We start from the raw sequence: 26,298 nt of genomic DNA, 5'->3' as shown, positions 1-26,298 counted from the left end.
ATATTAAAGTGAAAGCAGCCAGTCAGGCTGACTTTAATTACAGTACAATCAGTTAATCAGTTAAGACAATACATGGAGAGAACAATATTTCATACGGTGGACGGATTTCTTTCTTTATCATTCCTAGGCATATCTGAAATTTAACCTCTTCAATTTTGTTTCTTTTCATCATAGTCAAGAACAAAGCAAGACAATGACAAATTATGTCATTGCCCCCTCAAGTAGGCACTTTTTATACCTGTCTACTAGCTTCTTGACATCAACTGAGAGACAGTTGTTCCCACTCCTCCTTGCAACATTCTTTCAACTATGCAGTGTTTGAGGGGTTTCTTGTGTGCACCATCTGTTTCAAATCCCCCAGCTTCTCGATTGTGTTGTTGACCTGGACATTCCAGAACCATCTATTTCTTCCTTTTTTGAGCCATTTCTTAGTAGATTTAATGGTATGTTTAGGGTCATTGTCATGTTGCATGAATCACTTATAGATGTGTCTGGTATAATGAAAAATTAATAGTGATTCCCTGTGGTGGTGATCTGCCCAGGCTTTGAGGCAGCAAAGCAACCCCAAACTAATAACATTTACAGAACAATGCTTCACAGTTATTATCTGGTTCTTCGGGTTAAGTGCTGTCTTTAGTTTTATTTAAACATGACATCTAGTACTGTGGCCAAATAAAATATCTTTGCCTTAATCTGTCCAGAGCACATTGTTCCGGAAGTCATGGTCTTTGTTTATGTGTTCATGGCCATAATGTGTAGTCTTATCCAGATGTTCTTTCTGGCCAGAAATGGTTTTCTTCTGGTAAACCTTTCATGTTAATCTAATCTCTTTCTAATGGTAGACTCATATACTTTGACATCAACCGTGGCAATGGCTACTTATAGATCCCTTCTTTTAGAATTTTGCTTTCTGGTCTTGGACTGAACCTCCTGGATTGCTGTTTGAAATCTGCTCCATTTGTAGATAATCTTCCACACAGAGGAATGATTGATTTAAACAATTTGGGGATCTTTTTAAATTCCTTCCCAGACTCATAGGCATCTAGAACCTTTTTTCTAAAGACCTCATGGTGCACTTTGATCTAGACATAAGAACAGCAAACCAAACTAAAAGTCTGAGTTTTAAAAGAGTCCGGTTCAGACATGATGCTCTCTAATTATGTCCTAATCATTTGGACCTTATGTGGTGCACCTCATTCTAGTTGTCAGATAGTGATAAATGTTGGAATGTACTTACTTTGCCATAGGCGAAATCTGCATTTATTTTAATTTAAATTTTGCTTTCTAATATATTGTTTATCGTATACATGTAATAAATTTTCTATGTAAATTATTTATAGGCAAACCTCACGTAAAAAATCTTCAGGTTTTGCTGCAGTAAGCCAACTTTTCAGCGAACGATGGCCAGGTACTCCTGCTAACAGAAGTATTACAAATACAAGTACTACAGAAAGAAATATTGATTTTGAGCTGGACATTCGAGTTGAGATTGATAGTGGAAAATGTGTGCTGCATCCAAATACTCAACAGCAAGAACATGATGATATAGGCCTGAGAAGGTAAGGTGACAGAGTCATTGATTAGAAATGTCAATTCAGGTTACCTGAAAAGATTTTTCCTTTTCCACACAGTATTTTACAATATGCATTTATGCAAAAATACGGTATACCACTGAATTAAAATTATCACTTAAGACTGACTTATAAGATGAAGTATGACACTGAAAATGTTTGGTTTGGTAGTGATGGCTTATTTTACACGTTAAATGACAAAAGCTTTTAAGTTCTGTGGTACCAAATGCAGCATGTATGAGTTGTTGTCTTTCACAGTGATTTGCATAAAAAAAATAATATATAACATATTAAACAGTATTTGTTCCTTGGGAGAATTTTTGCATATTTTCACTTAAATACTGCAAGGTCAAAATATAATATTCCTTTAGATAATAAAAGGCACTTTAAGTGAACAGACAGCACTCAATTTTGATGTTTCTGTCATTCAATAAAGAATACAGTGGAACCTCGGTTCAGAACCGTAATTCGTTCCAAAACTCAGTTTGTAACCCGTTTTGGTTGTGACCCAAAGTAATTTCCCCCATAGGATTGTTTGTAAATACAATTAATCCGTTCCAGACCATACAAGCTGTATGTAAATATATATATTTTTTTAAAGATTTTCAAGCACAAATATAGTTAATTATACCATAGAACGCACAGCGTAATAGTAAACTAAATGTAAAAACATTGAATAACACTGAGAAAACCTTGAACAACAGAGAAAACTAACATTGCAAGAGTTCGCACTATAGCCTTAAGAACCGTTTGCTGTAAACACTTTTTTTAATGAGTTTTAAGCACAGGGAAAAAAATGAACATTTGAAAAATCCGTAACTTAATAAACAACCAAAAAAAGTAACATTGCAACAATTCACGCTATGAACCAAAAAATAAACATTTGAAAAATCCGTAATACAAAAACTAACCATAAACCACCAAGAAAACTAACCTTGAATGAATCGAGTTCTGGCATGAAGGAAGTGAGGAGGTTAAAGTTTTTCCACCTCTTCCATCACTTGAGGCCTCTGCCTGGTTAACACTGTAATTCCTTTTGCAACATGAGCTGCTGTAATGGCCTCTTTCTGCTTTAGAATAGTCGAAATCGTAGATCTGTGGCAAGATCAGTAACACAAACACCACGCTCATACTTTTCAATAATTTCTTTATTTCGATTTCAATTTTCTTCAAACCTTTCTTCTCACCACTTCTTCACTTGCTTAGAAGTCATGGTTAACTGCAACAGCACATGAAATACCGTAGAGCACAAAGAGTTCACAGCAAAAGCACGCACATCTGACTGAGAACAATGCACAGGGAGAGGCCAAACATGTGCTTAAATACAGTAATCGGCACGTACGAACCAGAAGGGAAACGAAATAGAGCACAAAGAGTTCACAGCGAAAGCACATACGCACGTGCAAGCTTGTACGTCTGACCGAGAACAATGCAACACGTGCGGAAACCATCAGCGCGCACAAACTGAAAGGGAAACTGGCTTGTTCGTATACCGAGTGTGTGGTCTTGAACAAATGCAAAAGTTTGGCGAACTTTTTGGCCGTAACCCGATTTGTACGTGTTCAGAGAAGTTTGTGAACCGAGGTTCCACTGTAATATGCAGCACCTCTTTTCTTTCTTTATTTTGATTGCCTGGTTCTGGAGGTACATTGACTCTATCTCTATATCTCTCTATCTATCTATCTATCTATCTATCTATCTATCTATCTATCTAAGAATTTTATAAAAAAATAAAACATTTTTAATGTATTAATGTTTGGCAATGCAAGGGATAATTAAACACTACCAGATACATTCTGTCAGTCCTCTGTATCTATTTCCATAAATGTGAAGTTGTCAAATTACTGTTTTGCACCTATCGTTTCTTCCTCTTGCCCCGCCAGTCCTTGCTGCTCTCCAGTGTACACAAGTTCTTACAAGTATGTACAAATAACAGCAGTGATGATTGTATTTAAAGCTGTGATTTACATTTGCTAAAGTAGTTCTCTTCCTTGCCATCCTGAGCTGACAAATTTGCAGACTGAAAACTCTGTGAAGTTCGGGCAGCAACCAGCATGGCCTTTTTGCTCACAGTTATCTAATAATTCACAACTGTCTGACAAATTTATTTTCATTTATTTATTTATTTTTAAACTTATGTCTGTGCATGTGACATTGCACAGACACTCTGAAATTTCACCTTAGGGGGTAACCCACCATGTAGCTTATTACTTTCAGAAGAAGTAACAACAATAGCCTCAAATGTTTATGCTAATATATTCACTTCCATTTATCCTATTAACAAGGTTACAAGCACTATATACATCAGCTTTGCTCCATTCCTGTTGTCTCAAGGATTTCAGTAAGACATGTGAAGGTTGAGCTTGTTTTGTGCTCTAGTTTCGCAAGCACCTTATAGTGATTGTATATACTGCAGTTGCTGTGTTTCTAGGTCATTAGGTACTACAGTTTCCACAACTTCATCTTCTACATGAAACGTACTACAGGTTGAATATCCCCAAAATGAAATTCACATATCTGAAATACTCCAAAATCCAAACCTTTTTGAGTGCTGACATCACGCAGCATCAAGTACTTCTAAGTAATGAAACTTAGTCAACAAGCTTTGTCCCCAGAGAACTGACATGGTAACAGCTGCATTTACAAGTGCTGCATTGCTATGTTAAAATAGCAGATGACTTATGTTAATGAAATGTTACTGATTATGGTTCTCAAAAGAAGTTTCATTCTTGCTAGATGCCCTTATTGTAATATGAGTTTACTAAATTGCAGTGATTGCATTAGGAAAACTGGTCACTGCTGAAAATTTACTTTTTACGTTGAAAAAGTTTAGCTGCAGTGCCGCTAGTGTAGCTAAAGCAGATTTCCCCAATTTGCACGTGAACTTGTTGTCAGCACATTGTTTGAACTGCGACACTGCGCCGAATGACTATGCACACATCTAACTCAAATGGTAATTAAAACAATACTACATGCTGAAACCAATCCAGACCTGTTGTAACTTGTAACTGGTCTACAGATGTGCTGCGCTCTTCCTTACAACAATGTCTGTGTAATCTGATCTTTCACTCTCCCACCATATGACAATTTCGGGAAGTTTTTGACTGCCCCTCGTATTACTGTACTAAGGATCAAATATTATAATTGGAGTTTAATGGGACGTACTGGCCTAAATCATTTAGAATTAATTGAAATGCTCAGGTGGGTCACCATCCATATATTTGGAATGAATTCACCAAGGGAACAATAACTCTTTCACACCTGATAGAAACATGTTTAGTTATTTTGTATTAAAAAAAAAAAAAAAACTATTTCTACCCACCACAAAAACTTGGGCTTGAGAGTAGATTCATCTTCCAGGAGGTCAATGACTCCTTACATACAATCTAAAGGTAGTGACTAAATAACACTGGAAATGTTTGGTTTAAGAAAGGCAGTGAGCGCCTATTTCTAATCAATTTAGAAAATAATTGTTTTGTTTTATTTTGGCAAAGTCTAAGCTTTCTACGTTTTGATTAATGCCAAAAAATATTAATTACATTATGATTAAATTTTCTAACACATAAAATATAAAAATGTCCAGGAATAAAAATCATATTTTTTTTTAAATAGTTCATAGGTTACAAATCATCAAAAGAATATTTTTTTGCCTAAATGTTCCTATTCTTCTGAAGAGATTTTATTTTACAAAATTAATATATATATATATATATATATATATATAGCATTTTTAATAGGAAGCAGAATGGTGTTTATGTACTCTTTATCTTCTTACACATTGTCCAATAGTTCTTGTCTTTTATTCTAAAACTAAATGAATTCCAATATATTTTGTGTTGAGCCTTGGTGTAACAATTTATATTTTTGTTTTTCACATGTAGAAGCTATGATCGTAGCTCAAGAAGTTTGGACCAGGAGTCCCCACCAAAAAAGAAAAAACTGCAGCCAGCCTATACATCAACTACTCATTTATTGGCTGGAAAGAAAGTACCATCAACTCTACAAACAAAATCCAGTGACTTTGAAACCACAGTGTTTTATATTCCTGGAGTTGATGTTAAAGTAGGTGTCAGTCAAGAAAATAACACTTTAATTAATATAAAAAATGAGTCTTGAGGGCTTTTGTCTTTGTTTGAGGTGGTGAAAATACTAGGAAAATCACTCAATTAATTTTTTAAATTATTTTCTGTTTTTTCTTACTATTGTATAATATATTCAGTGATGATAAAACATCCTGACACAGTATAATACTGCTGCTTCTGCTTATCATTTAAACAGAAATGTATTTGTAAGTGTTCAGTTTTATTTTCTAAATCCCTTTATATTATGAAAGGTCATAACATAAGAATTACAACCAAAGTAGTGATAAGGACATTTATTACAAGTATTATACACAAGATAAATGAAATAACTCAAAAGCAAAGTGAGAGAAATTACTTAGTTTGCTAAACAATGTTAAAATAGCTGAATACTGTTACATACTACTTGAGCTTTCAAGAGTGATGAGTACAAGCTGTATAGCTATATACAGCTATATATAGCTATATACAAGCTATGGAGTTCATGTTCTCCAATTTTCCATTTTTACTAGAAACAAGACTGTTCCCTTCAAAAGCATTTTGTAAAGAACCTTTTGATAGTTCTACACAGAAAAGGTGTTACCATGTTAAAATACATATTGTATTAGACCAAATACTAGTGATGCTCCAATTGATTGACTGCTGATGAAGCTGGCAGATTCTTCACCCTAAATGACTTGATTGGTGATGAATAAATTGTCCATTTTATCTCAAAAAACAATGTTTTCAGAAACTGCTTTTTCTAAACTTTTCAGGCATTTACTTTTAACTGCTTCTTTATGTGAGGAATTATGATAGTTAAGGAATCGCACATTTCATTATCATACCAAACCTCCTGTGAGCATAGAGCCGACTTTCAGACAGTGAAAGCAGGAATATTGGCTTTTACATTAAGGAAAGTGGAGTTAATAACCAGAGAAAAAGGAATCTGGGGAGCTGTGCTGTGCAAGGAGAGGAACGACTGAGTGTAAGATGAGAGAGGAAAGAGAAATTAAAAGAGAATGAGTTCAGACCTTTTCATTTTTTTCTGTAATTAAAATGGATACTCCTTGTCCAAGTGTGGATGATGAGTGAGCTTGTGTTCAGTACAGCAGCTCTCAATTTAAATGAAAAAGTTAAACAGATAGAGAAGAATCTGCACTTGCTGCGTCATAAACAATAGGCTTCTTAGCTTCTGAGCCAAATATGTTGCTTTTACATGTAAACCTGTTAAGCAAGTTAGACTTGGCATCTTGTTAATATACATAAACATTTTATTAGAATTTTATGACAGTTTATATTTTCTTTTATGCAATGTTTATTATAGAAAAATATTTTTGCACGTTTTATTAGTGTACAAAAGTACATTTTAAGGGGGTTTTATTTGTTTTAGGATTTTTATGGTCACTGAACAATAAGCCAACAGAATTTCATTTCCTTAAAAAATAACCAGGTAACACCTGTGGTCTGCAGTTCAATTATTAAAAATACCACTTTAATAGAAAAATTACTGTTTCTAAATGGTTGGTTATGCAGCGTAGAGTGAAAAAAAAAAAAAAGTAAACAGATAAAGTAAATCAGAATTGACCATTTCTAGTTACATGAAACCAGTCTTGCAATCGAAAGTGATGATGTTGCATAAATAAATTTTCCATGTTTTGTTTTCCAGGTGAAGTTGTTTCTTTTGGAGCAGAAATTATATTCAGTATATGAATATCTGTGATCATTACTTTCCTGTGAATTACATTCAGAACATAATGTGACTAATTATTTTGTCAGAATTTTTTCTAGTTATTGCAGTTGAGAATGAGTGCCGCTGTCACCTGGCACAAAAGTAGTGGGGGCAAAGAAGTGATTAGACGGAGTCTTAGATGGTACATTAGTGCATCTCAATTAATACATTTTGTTTTCTCCTTATTACGCTATAGTTGCACTATAATTCAAAGACTCTCAAGACAGAATCACCAAATGCTTCCAGGGGGTCATCACTTCCAAGAACCTTCTCCAAAGAATCCAAACTGTATGGTATGAATGATAGTGCCACTGGCCTTGCTGCTGTAGCAAATCAAAACAAGACTAATATGCTTCTTCCTCCCCCACCCCCGCCTATACCATCAGGTATTTGTAGCTCCATTGCTTGTTTTCATTGACTGAACCTTCATACTCACTAAACACTGTCTTTAACGTTACTCTTAAAAAATTTCCTTTATTATTTTTTTTTTTGTAGTATAAAGCATTCAACATCCTCCTTAAACTACCATTATGAATATCAAGAAATGATCTATGTAAAAAGAAAATACATTTAACAATTTGATATGGTATACAGGTACGATTCCGTTACAACGAATATCTTTACAACGAAATTTTCATTACAACAAAGTATTTTTATGGTCACGACAGTTTCCCCATATGACACGAGTCAATAGAAATCTCGTTACTACAAAGTACATTTAGCACTTCATTACAACGAAGTGACCTTGAAATGCTTGAATCATCACAGAGCAGTTAGTTCTGTGGTCGCAGCTCAGTTGTGCACAACGATCCCCAAACAGAAACATTGTAAAAACATTTCTTTCTTCAGACTTTCTTCATGCTGGTTTTTTTTGCCATTTTTGTTTTTTGTGGTTTTCAGTGATACCTTTTGCTTATTGATCGTCAATATTTGAAAAACATCCATTGGAATTTAACTCATTGTCACCCTCCTATAGAAATGGCAGACATGAAAAAACTAACAGTTCATATTAGATTGCGTCAAAAAGAAAGAAGACGTTACCAGTCAATTAAGAATTTCGCCATCGACACTCAACTTTCTTGAAAGACCGAGCAAAAAATGAAGAAAAATCTCGGGTTGCAAATGTATGCGAACTGCTGCATTTGACGATGCAGAAAAAGCAGTTTTTATGTGGTTCAGTGATGCCCATTCAAGAAACATTCCTATTATTCCAAGAAAATGTTAGGTTTCTAAACTCTCTTGGGACCTCCCCCAACTGGACAACATGCCAAAGAGCATCCTGAAGTGCAATCACCGCGTCTGAGGAAGACTTTTCATACATTGCCGGGGCGGCTCTTCACCGAAGCAAACAGAAAAGATCTCAATGGGTGATATAAGGAACAATGTAAATGCAGGGAACAGGATTACTTGGCCACTAACCTGGCCACACCCTGCCTGACTGCTGTGTCTGTGTATAGCAGAGTAGCAGATCACGCTAGAATAAATAACCGTGCTTTTCCTGTTTCAAGCTGAATAAAGCTAGTTTTGCTAAAGTACTGAGACTCCGCCTCGTGTTTTGCGGTGTAAAACAGGGACTTATAGTGTGCCCACAGTCTCTCAGGATTCGCTTCCGTGGCGCTCTACTGCAGCGCTGTGAGCCTGCTGTTGCCCTGCCCCGGCAATGGGCAAACAATCTTCCACAGACGCAGCAATCACATTTTGGGATGCATTTTGGGGGATTCTAAAAGAGTTCAGAAACCTCACAATATGAAGAAGAAGAAAAGGATGATTCCGCTTCTGATTGATAACTGTGCTGCCCACAACATGCTTCCACGTTTAGATAATGTTCGCGTTGAATTCCTCCCACCCAATTGCACAGCAGTGCTTCAGCCATTGAATTTGGGCATCATTTGCACCCTGAAAGTGTATTATCGCAAGGAAATGCTGAGAAAAATTCTCGTCAGCCAACTTGTAGACAGGAGAATATTAAAATTAACAAGAAAGAAGCTATTGAAATGATTGCCAACTCCTGGATGCAAGTTAAAGAAAATACTATAGAAAATAATACAGAATAAATACAGAATCTCATTACAACGAAATTTTCATTACAACAAAATATTTTTTAGGTCCCTGGCACTTCGTTGTTACGGAATTTTACCTGTATGTAATAAGTTAAAAATAGTCAAATACCTCTAATGTGTCATTTTGATAGTAAAACAATATTTAGCTTTTTTGGTTTACTCTCAATATATGTATCTATATTTTTAAGTAATTTGTTTTTTAACCTGGTTATATTTTCTGGTTGTAAATGATAAAAGTATTTTAAGTCTTTTAGCTCTTTTGAACTATACATTTTGTAATTACTATAAGCCACAATTAAGCCTTACTATATTTATACATATTCTGACTTATTTTCTAAATTTTCAAAATAAATGATATCAGCTCTTTATAACTCAAATCTAAATCTGAGGACTCTAGCTTGAAGATGAACATAGGTGTTTTTTTGCAGTTTGCCCCCTTAATTGTATCCTAATAATGATTTCTAACAATGAGCACAGCAGACACCGGGGCAACTGGCACTGAATGCTTTAAAGGCTGAAAATACAACACCTGGAAAAGCTAAACAAAAACCTGGATTATGAAGGAAAAAATTTCCCATGTAACATCCAGAAGTTATCCATATAGGATGTCCAGGAATGGGTTTGAAAGCCGCAGCATATAGTATAGTAATGAATAGAATTTGTCATTCAGCAGTCTGATGTGAATGTTACTATCAGGCAGATTCCATTAGTAGAGTGTAGATGTACATGTAACAGCTCAATTCTCCAAGCTCATCTAGCCAAATAACCAAAAAGCCTTCAACCATATTTGTGTAAGCATGAAGATCCTGAAGAAATTATGTACTGAATAAAAATTTGTCAGATCAGTGCAAATGTTAGAAGGACACAGACAGACAAAGCCAGAGAAACACTGAAGTGGGATCAGTTGACAGGAAGAGTGGCTGCCATCCTGAGTCATTGCAATTTAAGTAATGATTTCTCCAACCCACACCAAGGAAGGCAGCAGCAACAGCTGAGATGTCAGTGCGTATTTTATTTAGTTTATCTGCATATTTCTATCAATGCCTGAGTGCAGCCCTTATGACCAGAACGTGTTTCTTTGCAATTGTGATGTCTCTCTCTCTGTCCTGATAATCTCAATGAGTTCATTATTTGATGACAGTCAGAATAAGACTCTGTGAGGAAGCATGATCTGTGGAGGGTCTGCTTGTGGATCAAAGCACATGGAATCTCATTTTCTATGTAAATTTAATTTATACTGGATGATCATAGCCATCCATTGATAATCAGCACATACATTTAGTTATTTAAGAATAAATATAAAAATCAAAAAAATAAATTAGTATAATTAAGAATGCAAAAACTGGACATCTCCACCTTATACTGAAGTTATCTTATTATTAAGACATTTGAAGGGACAGTTTTTGCTATTGTTCCATACACTGGCATTTCTCATTGTGATGAAACGATGAATATGAGGACAAACATAAGAAAGTAATGTTTACCAGTAGTTTTTACCATTTTAGAAAGAACACACTGTGTTTCATTCCCCCATATCAGAGCATCATATTTTGCCTTCTACTATTGTTGGCACCCCTTGTAAAAATTATTAAGAAGGGTTAGAAAAAAGTTGCTGTTTGCTGAAGAACCGTCATCTTGCACTGAAAAAATGAGAAACATCTGACTTTTAATTGAAACAAGTAAATTCAAAGAAAACCAAACCCCTCATCAAGAAATAAATATTTTTTAACAAAAACACATGTGCCATAATTATTGGCATTCCTGCATTTAATACTTTGTACAACCTCCCTTTGCCAATATAACAGCACCGAGTCTTCTCTTGTAACCTTTTATAAGTTTGTAGAATACAGAGCATGGCATCGGAGGCCATTCTTCTTTACATAATCTCTCCAGATCATCCAGAGTCCTAGGCCCATCTCCTGTGTACTCTCCTCTTCAACTCTCTCCTCAGGTTTTCAATAGGATTCAGGTCAGGGTACTGAGTTGGCCATGGCAGAACGTATATTTTGTGGTCAGTTAACCATTGCACGGTGGATTTGGACAAGTTTTTCAGATCATGATACTGCTGAAAGATCCAATAACGACCAAGTTTTAGTTTCCTTGTGGAGGTAGCCAGGTTTTGATTTAAAATCTCCTGGTATTTTATGGAATCCATAATATCATGTACCCTAACAGTGTTTCCAGGGCCTTTGGAGGGAAAACCGCCCCACAACATCACAGAACCCCCACCATATTTCACAGCTGGGACAAGGTTCTTTTCATTACAACCATCCTCCTTTTTACACCAAATTCATTTTGCATGTTTGCTAAAAAGTTAAATTTTTGTTTTATCAGACCATAGAACATGGTTCCAGTGAAAGTTGTAGTAACGTTTTACATACTCCGGGCCCCTACATTTGTGGATAACTGACAGAAAAGGCTTCTTTCTGGCATATCTTCCAAATAATCTGTTGGCATGGACTTAATAACCCCCGGATTTAACTTTTTCTCACAATTCCCCAACAGTGATCCTTGGAGATAACATCCTTCTCACTGTACGTGGAGGTAAAATAAATTTGGGTCCTCTTCCAGGCAAGTTTGTCACTGTTCCAGTTGATGACTACTTTTTTTTTTATTGTCGTAACTGTAGAAATGGGCTTTTTTTTTTTTAAACCATTCCCTGGGTAATGAAGGGCAACACACTTCTCCTTCATTTGGATAGAGTGCTCTCTTTTTTTTGCCATTTTGATGGCTGTCTAAGGAAATCTGGTCCTGTTTCTCCTCACATTTGTATCCCAATTAATCAGGAAGTCATTGATTTCAGCCATACACTCCACTCAATTTAACAATGTCCAATTTAAATGGGAAACATGCTTCAGTTAAATTGCCAAGAGTGCCAACAATTGTGGCACTAGTGTTTTGGTTAAAAACTGTTTATTGTGCCATCCTGTCAAATTTCAGCTTTTTAAATAAATGGGAAATAGCATTTGTCTGATGAGTAAGTCAATGAGTAAATGGGTCAGTCACATTTATAAAGAGAGTGAGGTTTATTTACGGCAATTCAAAACTAATTGATAATCAGTAGGAATAAGATAGGCACCAAGGTTTTAAGAGGTAAAACCCCCACCATAACAGAAAAACTGCATACCCCAAAATCAAAAAACTTGGTGACATCGAAGAAAGAAAATTACCCGCAGTATGTATTTTTATTTGCAGATCCTTTTTTTTTTATTTATCAATGTTTATTAATATTATACATGTCTGTGCTGGTAGTGAGCTTTATGCAAATGATAAGTGGAGCAGGAGCAATTGACAGGCCACATGTAAGCAATAGGTGGACATACGACTGTAGATGGGGATGCTGTCCTGGACAGGAAAAAAAGATGTGATGACGTTGTGAAATGGAAAGAAATTTCAGCAAAGCTCACTACTCTGCATATTCGTTTGCATCTGTGGACTTTAAAGTAAACTACATAAAACAGGCAAAAAACAGAAATACTGTACTTGAGTGAACGGCGTAGACAAATGAAAATCATAAACATCTAATGATAACATACACTCAAATTACATATTATTCCTACTGATTACCTATTTCAGTTCAACAGAATTCACTTTCCTAAAAAATTGGGTTTTGCAATGACCATCAACAAAAACAAAAGCACTAGGAAAATCAGGAATTGATCTAATGCTAGAATGTTTTATACATGGACAATTCTTTATAGCATGTAACCTGATATTATTATTAAAATTATTATTATTATTATTATTATTATTATTATTATTATATGACTCACTCCTTTATTCAAGGTGACTTAACAAAATTTCAGATACAATTGGTTACGTTTCTTTTGTTTTTCCAGTTGGAGCACAGGCAGGTGAAGTGACTTGCTCATGGTCACATAGTATTAGTAGCAGGATTTGAACCTGTAACCTCATTCTTTAAAGTCCTAGACTCAAAGCCTTAATCACTACACCACACTGCCTACCAATGTATAAGGAATGATAATAAAAAATGTTTAAATCCTTAACCAGTTTGAGAATCAAATCTGGCTTTTGGGGAATCTATATGTAAGCCCTTCCTCTTACCCCAAGTCATAGTGTGCTTTATGAAATAAACAAAGTTTCAACATAGCCTTCTGGTCAAATTATAGGTTGATTCTATAAATGAAATGTGCACAACTGAATCAAATGTAACTTCAAAGCGACCTCTGACAGACCCTTCTGAAATGGGGTTCAAAACTCCTCCTTGCTGGTCCTTCCCATTTTGCACACTCTAATACACAGTCAGAACTTATTAATCCAGTAAGTGCTCCCTCACTGACAGTTGCACCTTTTATAAGAAAATTGCAAAGAAGTAACAGTGAGGTTATAGTCAAGTAACTAGCACAGAAATTAGACAGGAGGTATACCTTAGTGAGATGAGATACTGACTTGTATACAAAGTGTGAACAAAAATGCAGTGAATGTATAAATAAAAAAAAATATGTATTACATTAAAAGGCATTGCCATTAATCGCCCTCAAAATACTTCCTCTCGCTTCAAACACACTTATCCTCCCATCGTTCTTGCCACTTTCTGAAGCAGTTCTGGTGACTGTCTTTAGTTGAGCTGTTGTGTCACCATAGTGTTCCAGGATACAAACTCGGCTCTCACAATTCTATCAAGATCAAAAAACACAATCATCACCTTGATGTTGGATCTTGATTGACACGCAGGACATCGAGGTAGCCATGGCAGCGCAAATAAAGACACTTACGAAAAAGGACTTCCAGAACTGTTTCAGAAAGTGGCAAGAACAATAGGATAAGTGTGTTTGAAGGAAGGTGGAGTATTTGAGGGGTATTGATGGCAATGTGTCGTTTACTGTTTAAAAAAAAAAAATTAAATATTCATTCTATTTTTTGATCACACCTTAGCAAAGTATTGGTTTTCAGACTAAGAAAAAAAAGTTTCAGAACTTTCTAGGTTCAAGGTTCAGGCAAATACAGTATTCAATGTTAATCATCTGTCACTGTCAGTGAGCTCATGCTGCTTTAAACATTTTATGTGTTGATGCTGCTACTTGCAGCTGGGCTGCTTATTGCTTACAAGAATGCTGGTAGGCTGGTGTGTTACAGAGCAGTATATTGTTGAACACTTTAGTTTTCATAAAACAAAATTATGTAAGTTTTTCAAACACGATGTTTGAAAATTAAGGACTTGTGCTCTAATAGGTTTTTTGTCTTATTTCCTACTGGAGCATAGTCAGACTTTCTGTGTTGTTTTAGTACCTCCATTTCATAGTAGGTAGAATCCCTTAGCAAAGGAGTTATCAAAATTTGTAAGATAGTCAGTTACTTCTTGGTATTTGCTGTATCGGAGGTAAGCAGTGAATGTGAACTAAGAACTTTTTTACTCAGCATTGTGTACATGTGTCTTATGTAGCCCAGCACTGAGTTTACCCCATCCTCCATTCAAACTCCTTTTGACTTTATTCTCCTTTTTACGTGTTGAAGTAAAATGGCTAAAACCAAACAGAAGCAGGCAGAATGAAGCTACTTTATCAGCTGCTTCATGTCTCCCCTTACACAGAGTGAGCAAGAGGAAGAGAGCGCAAACAGCAAGTGGCCAAGACCAGAAAAAAGAGATTGTTAATGCCAAACAGAAAAATGCATGTTCACAGAATTTAAACCCAATATCCCAACATTTAAGTACCAGCCACTCACATTAGCAAAAATCATGGAATAAATTACAAAGCCTTTGTGTAATGCTAACAGACATTCTAGAGGCACAGTGCAGTTAGCATGACTTTCCAGTACTTAGAACAAGTTCCTCAAGAATAGGCATATTTAATGTTCATCTTATTTTGAGTTCGTAGATGTTAATAAGTTCAGATTTCTTTGCAAACATTTACATGCTTCCAATTCTTCATAAAACATGACCAACTTTCTTGGATTTTAACATGCCTAAAATATATATAAACACCAGTCAGCCACAACATTAAAACCACTGACAGGTAAAGTGAATAACATTGATTATCTCATTACAGTGGAGCCTGAGCAGTCAGTTCTTGAAGGTGATTTATTGGAAGCAGGGAAAATGGGCAAGTGCAAGGATCTGAGTGACTTGACAAGCGCAAAATTGTAATGGCTAGACTGGGTCAGAGCATCTCCAAACTGGCAGGTCTTGTGGAGTGTTCCTAGAATTTAGTGGTTATTAGCTACCAGAACTGGTCTAAGGAAGGACAGCCAGTGAACTGGAATCAGTGTCATGGGTGCCCAAAGCTCACTGATGCCTGTGGGAAGTGGGGAAGAGAAACTAGCTTGCTTGGTCTAATCTCACAGAAGAACTACAGTAGCACAAATTGCTGAAAACCTTAATGCATGCCTTGAATGAAAGGTGCATCAAAGCTTCTTGTGTAGCCACTGACCCGTCAGAGTGCTCATGTAGACCCCTGTTCATTGCCAGAAGTGCCTACAATGAGCATCAGAACTGGACCATGGAGCAGTGAAAGAAGGTGGCTTGCTCTGATAAATCAGATTTTATTTTAGATCATGTGGACTGCTGGATGTGTGTACATTATTTACCTGAGGAACAGATGGCAGCAAGATGCATTATGGTTGGAAGTCAAGCCGGCAGAGTGATGCTTTGGGCAATACTCAGATGTGAATCATTGGGTCCTGGTGTACATGTGGATGTCACTTTGACAATGTACCACCCACCTAAAGATTGCTGAAGGCCACATACATGTCTTCATGGCAATCCCTGATGGCTGTGGCTTCATTTCAGCACAATAATGTGCTTAGCCATACTTGAACAATTTTTTTTTTTTTTTTTAAGAATGGTTTGTAGAACACAATACAGTGGAACCTCGGGTCACGACCGTAATTCGTTCCAAAACTCTGGTCGCAACCCGATTTGGTCATGACCCGAAGTAATTTCCCCATAGGATTGTATGTAAATACAATTAATCCATTTCAGACTGTATGAACTGTATGTAAATATATATTTTTTTTAATTTTTAAGCAGAAAAATAGTTAATTATGCCATAGGATGCACAGTGTAATAGTAAACTAAATGTAAAAACATTGAATAACACAGAAAACCTTGAACAGAGAAAACTAACATTGCAAGAGTTCACGCTACAGCCTTACGAACCGCTCACTGTAAACACTTTCTTTTAATGAGTTTTAAGCACAGGGAAAAAAATGAACATTTGAAAAATCCTTAATTTATACAAAAACTAACCTTGCATAAGTCGAGTTCTGGCATGAAGGAAGTGAGCAGGAAGCTGGGTGGAGAGGAGATTACAGTTTTGAGGTGAAGTCCCTCTGTGTGATGCACATCTGACTGAGAACAATGTACTGTACAGGGAGATACTGAACATGTGCGTAAATCACCGGCGCATACGAACTGGAAAGGAAATGAAATAGAGTACAAAGAGTTCACAGTGAATGCACAGAGAGACTGAACATGTGTGGAAATTATCGGCGTGTACGGACCGGAAGGGAAACTGGCTTGTTTGTCATCCGAGTGTGTGGTCGTGAACAGATGTAAAAGTTTGGCGAACTTTTTGGTCGTGACCAGATTTGTATGTGTTCTGAGACATTCATGACCCGAGGTTCCATTGTATAGAGTTCAAGGTGTTGACTAGGCCTCCAAATTCCCCAGATCTCAGACCAATCAAGTCTGTGGAACATGCTGGAAAAACAAGTCTGATCCATGAAGACCTCACCTCGTAAATGACAGGAATTATAGGTTCTGCTTCTCGGGTCTTGGTGCCAGATACCACAGGACACCTTCAGAGATGTTGTTTGAGTTCATAGCTTAATGGGTCAGAACTGTTTTGGTGGCATGAGGGAGACCTACATAATATTAGACTTGCGGTTTTAATGTTGTGGCTGATTGGTGTGTTTGTGTATGAGGAGAATAAAAGAAACACTGATAAGCTGAAAATACCAGCAACCTCCAACACCTTACACCCTCAGAAGACTTCTTCAAAAGAATTATAAAAGTCAGCCTGCAAATTACAAACTTGTCTTTTTGGGGTCAATGGTAGATGGACCACTTTCATGGAGCACTATCTCAAAAGTACACAATGACATTTTATGTGTGTTCCATAGTTATCTTTAGCTCTAAAATGTGAAATGGTTGTATAAAACAAAAAGCAAATTTAAATCTATACTAATAAAAGGCAAAGCCCTCACTCACTGACTCACTCACTGACTCATCACTAATTCTCCAACTTCCCGTGTAGGTAGAAGGCTGAAATTTGGCAGGCTTATTCCTTATAGCTTACTTCCAAAAGTTGGGCAGGTTTCATTTCGAAATTCTACGCATAAGGGTCATAACTGGAAGCTATTTTTCCCCATATAATGTAATGGAGTCTTGAGTTGGAGATGGCCGCGGGGGGCGGAGTTTCGTGTGACATCATCACGCCTCCTACGTAAGTACGTAGAGCACAAGGAAGAACTCCAAACAGCGATCAGCACAAAACGCCATTTCACAATTGAGAAGGCAGAAAAACATTATGAAGCAAATGATGCATACAAGCATATTCATAAGTACAGCTACTGCGGAAACAAAGCACGGCGTGAACCGTAAGTTTATATTAAATTAAGTTCATAGGCTACCACTAGCGTTTGTAATTTAGTGCCTGCCCATATAAGGCCGTCCATCAGCAGCAATCCAATACAAACACTGCCGGTAAATATTCACGTGTGAAGGACTGCGCTTATGCAGAGGAAGATGAGATGGTCAGGGTGGTGTTTGGCACAAACTCATTGAAACTGCGAGAGAAAGTTTTAAGTGCCGGGTCTTAGCTGACATTACGAGATGGCACCAGTACAGCTGGGAACCTTCGATGCAAGAACACCAAGCTGCTCACGTGAACTGACGAGTGCACAGACAAAAGCAACAGTTCCAAAGAGTGCTGAACAAAACCGAATTACACAATTGAGAAGGCAGCAAAAAATATGAAGCGCCTTATACATAGAATCATATTCATAAGTGCAGCTACTGCGAAACAAAGCACACGGTGGAAAAAGTGAATGTCCTGCTAAAGGAAGACAGTGTAAAAAAAACCCGTGCATGCAGTTTGTCACATCACAGATAAAAGGAAGACGAGCTGTTTATTGATGCAGTAAGGAACTAATCGATGAATGAAACCTCTTATCTTTACAACGATTGACAAACACGGAATGTAACTTGAACACATCCTACAAATACGAGCCTGATTGAAAGAAATAATGATAATCAAATCCTTGATGACAGCAACATTCAATAACACTCACAAAACAATTACTGTATATTGACAATCATGTTACGTTATTTTTAAAATGTTCCCTTTTCTTTTTCATAACTTCTACTTCTCCACTGCGATACACGGGTATATATATAAATGTATATATATACCCGATCTACAATACATACTTTAGCATAGACAAGCCACATGCTGTGGGCAATTGTAGAGTCTTAAGCCTCTAACGCCGACATTCGAGGTTCGATTCCCGAGAGGGATGTACTGAGTATGTATGCTGCTACCGATTCATTTTACCTTCGATCTCCTTGGTTTGGGACGTATGAAAAATATTAGGTTAACGCAGAATCATGTTACGTTATTTTTAAAATTTTCCCTTTCTTAGCACAAGCACAGCTGAGAAGCTTCGATGCATGTACTCCATAACGCGTTAAAAAATAACGCATTTAATCACACTTTCAATTCCAAGCAAACGGGAACTTTTGTCAATGCATGATTTCCTGGTACATCCATTACACTGATGCACACATCACAGCTACAAAAATGTTAGAGTCGGAATAAAGCGCTCTCTACGACTGATCATTTCGACTTCCCGCGAAGCCTTGATAAAAGCATGGTTTTGTGCACACTGAAAAGCAAGCAAAATTAGATGCATTACAGAAAGCGGACTTTGTGGCTCTTACTGGGGATCATTGGACTTCCGTGACCGTTAGTAATTCTAAATACATCTAATTACAAAATGTTCAATGATCACACTGTTTTAGCCTAATGTACAAAATAATTTTGGCTAATGTTACTCAGAGTTTAAAGAGTAAGCTGGTCAAATTACCTTTTATGTTTCTGACTTATTTTTTAAGAAGAAAACTGCACTTTATGGTGAAATTTTGGTTATTATTATTTAAAGACAATACTATTCTGAAAATGTACTTAAAGTACTTAAACTACCACTTTATTTTTAAGTCTGCCCAATTTTAACCAGGGATGATATTTTTGTTTCTGTTTTGAATTCAAATGCAGTTTAAAGGCTTTTTTTCAGAAATTAAAACAGCTTCAGTTTACAATATTCATGTCCATGTCTATTATTTGATTCTGTCACCCACTAAAACCGTTTTAAATAAAAAAAAAACATTTGCGATTTGGGGCAAATTTACGTGTGCGATTACATACGATGAATCAAGATTAATTCTTACACAGCCTCTAATTAATTGGATTAATTTTTTAATCGAGTCCCACCTAATATATATATATATGTAGATATATATATGTAGATTTGTATATATATGTGTATATACAGTATATATGTAGATATGTATATGTTGTATATACAGTATGTATATATATGTGTGTGTATATATACAGTATGTGTATATGTGTGTGTATATATATATATATATATATATATATATATTTATATATATGTTTATATGTATATATATGTTTATATATGTGTCTGTGTGTGTGTATATATATATATATATATATATGCCAGCAACACTCATATCAATGACAAAACAATTACATTAACAATCATCTTACGTTATTTTTAAAATGTTTGCTTTTCTTTTTCATAACTTCTTTAACACACTACTTCTCCGCTGCGAAGCGCGGGTATTCTGCTAGTTCTTAATATTTATGGAGAGCACTTGATATCATTCAAAGATTTAAATACTTGCTTATATCACAGGATAAATTAGAAGCAGAAACAATGTCTACAAATTGTCATTTGTATCACCATTTTCATTTATGGTTTAATCCATTGCCATACCTTTTGCTGCTTCCTGCTAGATAGTTGCAGTAAATTTAATTTTCCATTTGCTCATTAATACTAATTATATAATATTAAGTCATTTTACTTAAAATTATAATTTCAGCTAAAGGAAAAGGAAGTGGCGGAGTAAAAACAGCCAAATTGTATGCATGGGTAGCACTACAGACATTGCCAGAGGAAATGGTTATCAGCCCGTGTTTACTGGATTTTCTCGAGAAAGCACTGGAAACCATTCCAATAACACCAGTTGAAAGAAATTACACAGGTACTGAGCATACTGACTTGATTTCTTTTAAAGATGAAATGATAAAAAAATGTTAAGCATTAGCTTATGCAAAAACTCTGTTTTGTTGTTTCTTTAAAAAATAAATCTAAAAAATTCACACAGGAAAAAGAGATAAATAACATCTTTATGCCAAAAGTAGGTAGGAGAAGCTCTATACGAGTTAAATCACAAAAATTGAGTAAGTGTGTGTCTTTTTGGCAGCAATCAGCTCACACGATGAGGATATGGGACAGTTTGATCCAGTGGATCAACTAGAAGAGTCAACAACATCACTTGTATCTTCCTCGACTTCTGCCTACTCTTCATTTCCAGTGGATGTGGTGGTCTATGTGAGGGTCCAGGTAAGAAATCAACTCAAGCCTTTTTGTATTTATTTTCTACATGACTAAAAACATTTCATTTCAAAGTTGTTTTTGACACAGTAGTCAATGGCATAATGTTAACATGCAATTCTGAAGTAGCTGCAGTATTCATTTACACTTTTTCCATTGCGTGCTTAAAGAACTGATTTTTTAAAAAATTTATTTGATTTAGAAATATGCAAATCAAGCAAAAATAAGCAGCCCCTCCTAGCCCTTCCTTGGGTGTATATGCATAGGTTCTTCTGCTGTCAGATTAGCTTGAGAGTTTCCCTATACTTTCCGCCTCTCACTGCTCCGTTTCAACTTTGAACTTAAGACATGCCGGTTATAACAACTCAAATGCAGCCCAGGAGATAGGTATGGGCCAGCTCTTGCATTATTACCTGAGTTGTGGAATGCTTAAAACATGACTAATCATCTAGCATCCTATTTGTGGCTTGATAAAATTCCAGAATACTATGCTGCCATTTAAAGTACATTTCTCTCCAAACACGGACTGAATTTGGAGTAGCATTTGAAACTGAAAACATTCAGCTATATAAGTCAGCCATTTTTCTCCAAACCTAACATGAACATTAAACCCAACTTACCATGTGGTACATTTTGAAGACTTCTCTGATAGTGACATCTTGTAAACCATGCTGATTTTGTGAACAGAATTTCCAAGGGGAGAGTTTATAGTTAAGATTGCATTTTAAGAGAGATTACTCTCTCTGTGATTTACTGGATTCATTGCATGTTGAACTGACATTTATAGCGATGTGTGTTGTATTATAATTCTTCTTTTGGGAAGATTGACTAGGTCCCAGAACTTCTATTTGATTGAGCCTTTTTCTAGATTTCATAGAAAAATACATACATTTTAACAAAGTAACTATAAACTTTCTGAACAACAACAATCAGTTTGCCTTTGGCCACACACCTACTGCATCACGCTGTAGCTTGACACATTCTTATGACCAGAGTCAACAGGCATATCAGCAGTTCAGTTGTACAGTCTTGCATACTTTAGTTTTCTTTTAAGGTAAAATCTCGAGCATTTCTGGTGAAGTATTGAAACTGTCCATCGTTATTCAGTAACCTCAGTCAAGCAAAGGGTGATGTAATGATGCCGTATTGACTGCACTTCAATCTCTCTTTGGTCCCACTACCAGTGTAAATTATCAAGTTCCAGATGTACAGTACATGTTTGTACAGTTTTGGTAGTGTGTGATTGGGAATACTCACAGATAACCTTGTTAAAAATGAGTGTCTGCAACAACCAGTTTGTGGACCAGTACCATTCCCTAGACTAGTTTCTCCACTATGCCCTGCAGCATCTGGAGACTGAAAAATACCTACATATTGTCTGCAGCGACAGCAAAACAAAGTTTTACATATGTGACACCAGAACTATGCTTAGTATCAAATGTCTCACTGGAGTGTTGGGCTTGCATTCTTTGTTTAATTTAGTTAAAGGTATGCACTTTGGAACCTGCAATGTAGAAAATACAAGTCCATTAGACTACTTGCGGGCACCCTACCAGGGCTGTTTCCTGCCTTGCACCAATACTGCTGAGATAGGCACCAGCCCTCTGCAACCTTGAATTTGATTACCCAGCTCTGAGAATGTTATTTTAAGTTGTATTACTTATAGAGCCACCCACATTGAGGAACTAGAATGTGAAACACATATCCAGATACATTTAAACAATATCATAGCAGTCTAATACTTGAACCAGCAGGATTGGAAGAGTCAACACTCTGTGTTGCCCCATGAGTGAACAGATGTGTGCAGAAGCCGAATATTTCATATAGGCTCAACCACACTGAACAGTAATAGTAATGCATATTCACACGAGGTACTCTGAAAGGTACTCAGGAATTAAAATGAGGTGCCAATCTGCTGTGTTGTCTGTATACCACTCACTCCAAGACTTGTCAGGGACATCAAGAATATACTTTTTACAATCTTTGCTGTGTTACTAGAACAGATCATACCACAACAATTCTGAAAATACTACCAGCCTTCTTACCCACCGCTCCCATTTACAGTTGATTTTATGGAACAAGTGAGGGGTAGTATGAAAAAGCACTATATGATAATGATGGAAAAAAATGCTATAATACAAATATACTGTATGTGGTATTTCAATTCAAACAAAAGTCCTGACTGCAGTGCCTACAAACTCAGTTTTCTGGCATATAACTACAGTAAAAGACGAGAATTTGTAATAAAGTTTGGATCCTTTAAGAAAAAGCAAATTTCTTTGAAGGTAATAATTTTGTATAAGTAAAATGAATTTTGCTTTTACTATTTTTTTTTTTTTTTAGCCATCTCAGATAAAATTTAGTTGTCTCCCAATGTCACGTGTGGAATGTATGCTGAAGTTGCCTTCGTTGGACCTGGTCTTTTCTTCAAATCGTGGCGAGCTGGAGACTGTTTCATCCTCCCATATAGCAGAGGGAACACAGCCCATGAACTCTTCTCCTCCACTGGGCCAGAACATACACAAGGCTGCAACTAACAAAGGTACTTAAGTCATTTGTCGTCTTTTATTCAGCATCTATGTTTTCTCATTGATTGTGTTTGGAAACTGATCATTATAGAAGCTTGTAGTGGAAATTTGTTCAGGTGAACAAGAAGCTAATTTTAAGGTTAGATGGAAGGTATATTGTGGTCATCTTATGTTGCTTTCCTGTTTTATAGCCCTTGCCCCTTGTACATAGAACCCTGACTTCAGGCAAGTGCCACCATAGTTCATCTACTATCTATCAAACCACATACCTTTTGTGAATGGCATCCCCTCCAGTTTATAAGCAAATATATATGGCATCATATAATTATCCCTTGTTAGGTGACAAGATTGAATTTGGACTTGACCAGTTTCAATTTTGGACTCTTACAGAATAACCAGTAACCATGGCACATCACTTCCAGCTTAAGAGATGGTTAATAAATGACAAACATATATTATGTTGCTTGTTTAATTTTTCTTCTTTCATTGTGTTGTTTTTGTGATATTACTTTTAAATTAATTCACATCACAAATAACTGTATATGTTCTGCATAGTAAAGTGTCAGACTCGAGGGTTAAGTAGTAAAATATTTAGTTCTTGTTATGAAAAACTGCAGTCATAGCTGATGAGCACCATCACCGGTCAGGCAAAGTCACAGCACTGTAACAGTCTTTTGGAAGCAGCAGTTTTGCATCTTTAGAATTACATGTTGTACAGTGCCAGTCATATGTCACAGTGGTTAAACGTATTAGCATGATTAATGTCAGAGCTTGACTCCACATCATTTTAGTATATTTCATACTACATGAATATTAATTTCTACATTTTGTCACACTATTCACTTGTTTCTATTGTTCGGATGTAATATTACACGTTGCCCATTTGGATTTTTAAAAGATACTGATCTAAGGCTTTCTCTTTACAGCTCCTTCTCCGGCATTAGGAAGTCCTCTTGGCAGAACCAGGCACAGCAGTAGCCAATCAGACTTGACCAGTACCAGCACAAATTCTTCTGGCCTCAGTTTTACAGCCTGCATGTCGGATTTCTCATTGTATGTGTTTCACCCTTACGGAGCAGGGAAGCAGAAATCTGCTGTCACAGGCCTTAACTCTGGATCTGGTTCTCTAGGTAGGAGGATATAATTACATTTTACAAAGATGAATTCCTGAACTTCGGTAGTTTCAGTGAAAAGGAAATTTCCAAATAAATGTCTTTTTAAAGGCAATCTATAACACTAATTGAAAAAGTTCTCATTGGTGTATAGTATGCATCATACTGTGCCTTAGGGATATGATTTGGAATATACAAAATGCCATTACATGTAATAAATATTAATTTGTTCAAAGTAGCAGTGTAAGTCTTTAAAATATCTTAAAATATCCTTTTCATTATTGATATTCTGAAATATTTGCATGATGTTAGTTAACCAAGCTATGAGTAAAAATTCCAACACATTTTTCACATTCAATTTTTTGTTGGTGAGTTGAGCAGTTATACAGTGGTAAACGGTTGAGATACTTAAATGCAAGTATAATGTTATGATTAGTGAGAGAGTTCAGTAAGTCATACAATAACATCTTTAACCTGTAAAGAAAATCTATGAGCAAATTCCTGACTTGCTGTGTGTGGCATTTTTGTACTACCTGATTGTTGTAAGCATCTTGCATCATTGAAAAATAAAAATGGAAGTCCCTGTAGTTCCCAGCAGCCTGATCCTATGCTCAGATTTAGTACATTTAACTGACTCTACAAGACAATGCTACAATCTGCATTGGCATATTACACAACTAAATCATTAGTTTTACTTTTCTGATTGGATGACATAATTTCAGTTAAAACATGCCCAAAAAGAGGCAGTATGAGCACAGTGTGAAAGTGATTTAAAGTGTACTGTATAATCTTCTATACAAATAAAAGGCAAAGCCCTCACTCACTCATCACTAATTCTCCAACTTCCTGTGTAGGTAGAAGGCTGAAATTTGGCAGGCTTATTCCTTACAGCTTACTTACAAAAGTTAAGCAGGTTTTATTTCGAAATTCTACACGTAACAGTCATAACTGTCGATAACGGTCGACAACGTCTGCCATGTTGAACTTTCTTATTTATGGCCCCATCTTCACGAAATTTGCTAGACGGCTTCCCTGCGCTAACCGAAACCGATGTACATACTTATTTCGATGGTATGACGCCACTGTCGGCCACCATATTGAACTTTCCAACGTCTCTAATTTTCCAACTTCCCGTGTAGGTAGAAGGTTGACCCCATCTTCACGAAATTTGGTAGGTGGCTTCCCTGCGCTAACCAAAACTGATGTACGTACTTATTTCGGTGGTATTACGCCACTGTCGGCCGCCATATTGAACTTTCCAACGTCACTAATTCTCCAACTTCCTATGTAGGTAGAAGGCTGAAATTTGGCAGGCTTATTCCTTACAGCTTACTTACAAAAGTTAAGCAGGTTTCATTTTGACATTCTATGCGTAACGGTTATAACGGTCAACAACGTCCGCCATGTTGAACTTTCTTATTCATGGCCCCATCTTCACGAAATTTGGTAGGCAGCTTCCCTGCGCTAACCGAAACTAATGAACGTACTTATTTCGGTGGTATGACGCCACTGTCAGCCGCCATATTGAACTTTTCAACGGTCTTTGTTACTTATGGGCCCATCTTCAAGAAATTTGGTATGCGGGTTCCCAACGCTAACTGAATCCTACTGATTCGTACATATATACGTCCAT

At 36.3% G+C, this 26,298-nt stretch overlaps 1 protein-coding gene across 9 annotated transcripts in view; it reads left to right on the top strand.

Annotated features, from left to right (window-relative positions):
• The window catches only part of kiaa1109 (KIAA1109 ortholog), a 388,609-nt gene that overhangs the window by 326,672 nt on the left and 35,639 nt on the right, over positions 1 to 26,298 (top strand). For 8 of the 9 annotated variants that reach the window (XM_039751238.1, XM_039751239.1, XM_039751244.1 and 5 more), the window contains 7 exons: positions 1,341 to 1,559; positions 5,453 to 5,633; positions 7,558 to 7,747; positions 20,511 to 20,672; positions 20,895 to 21,034; positions 23,369 to 23,567; positions 24,480 to 24,683. In XM_039751238.1, coding sequence (XP_039607172.1) covers positions 1,341 to 1,559; positions 5,453 to 5,633; positions 7,558 to 7,747; positions 20,511 to 20,672; positions 20,895 to 21,034; positions 23,369 to 23,567; positions 24,480 to 24,683 — 1,295 coding nt within the window. The remainder of the gene's footprint in view (positions 1 to 1,340; positions 1,560 to 5,452; positions 5,634 to 7,557; positions 7,748 to 20,510; positions 20,673 to 20,894; positions 21,035 to 23,368; positions 23,568 to 24,479; positions 24,684 to 26,298) is intronic. The other variant, XM_039751241.1, reaches the window with a different exon arrangement.

This window comes from Polypterus senegalus, chromosome 4, assembly GCF_016835505.1.
Source record: "Polypterus senegalus isolate Bchr_013 chromosome 4, ASM1683550v1, whole genome shotgun sequence".
Lineage (NCBI taxonomy): Eukaryota > Metazoa > Chordata > Cladistia > Polypteriformes > Polypteridae > Polypterus > Polypterus senegalus.
The sequence above is the reverse complement of the archived record's forward strand: the minus strand, read 5'-3'. Positions and strand labels throughout refer to the sequence as shown.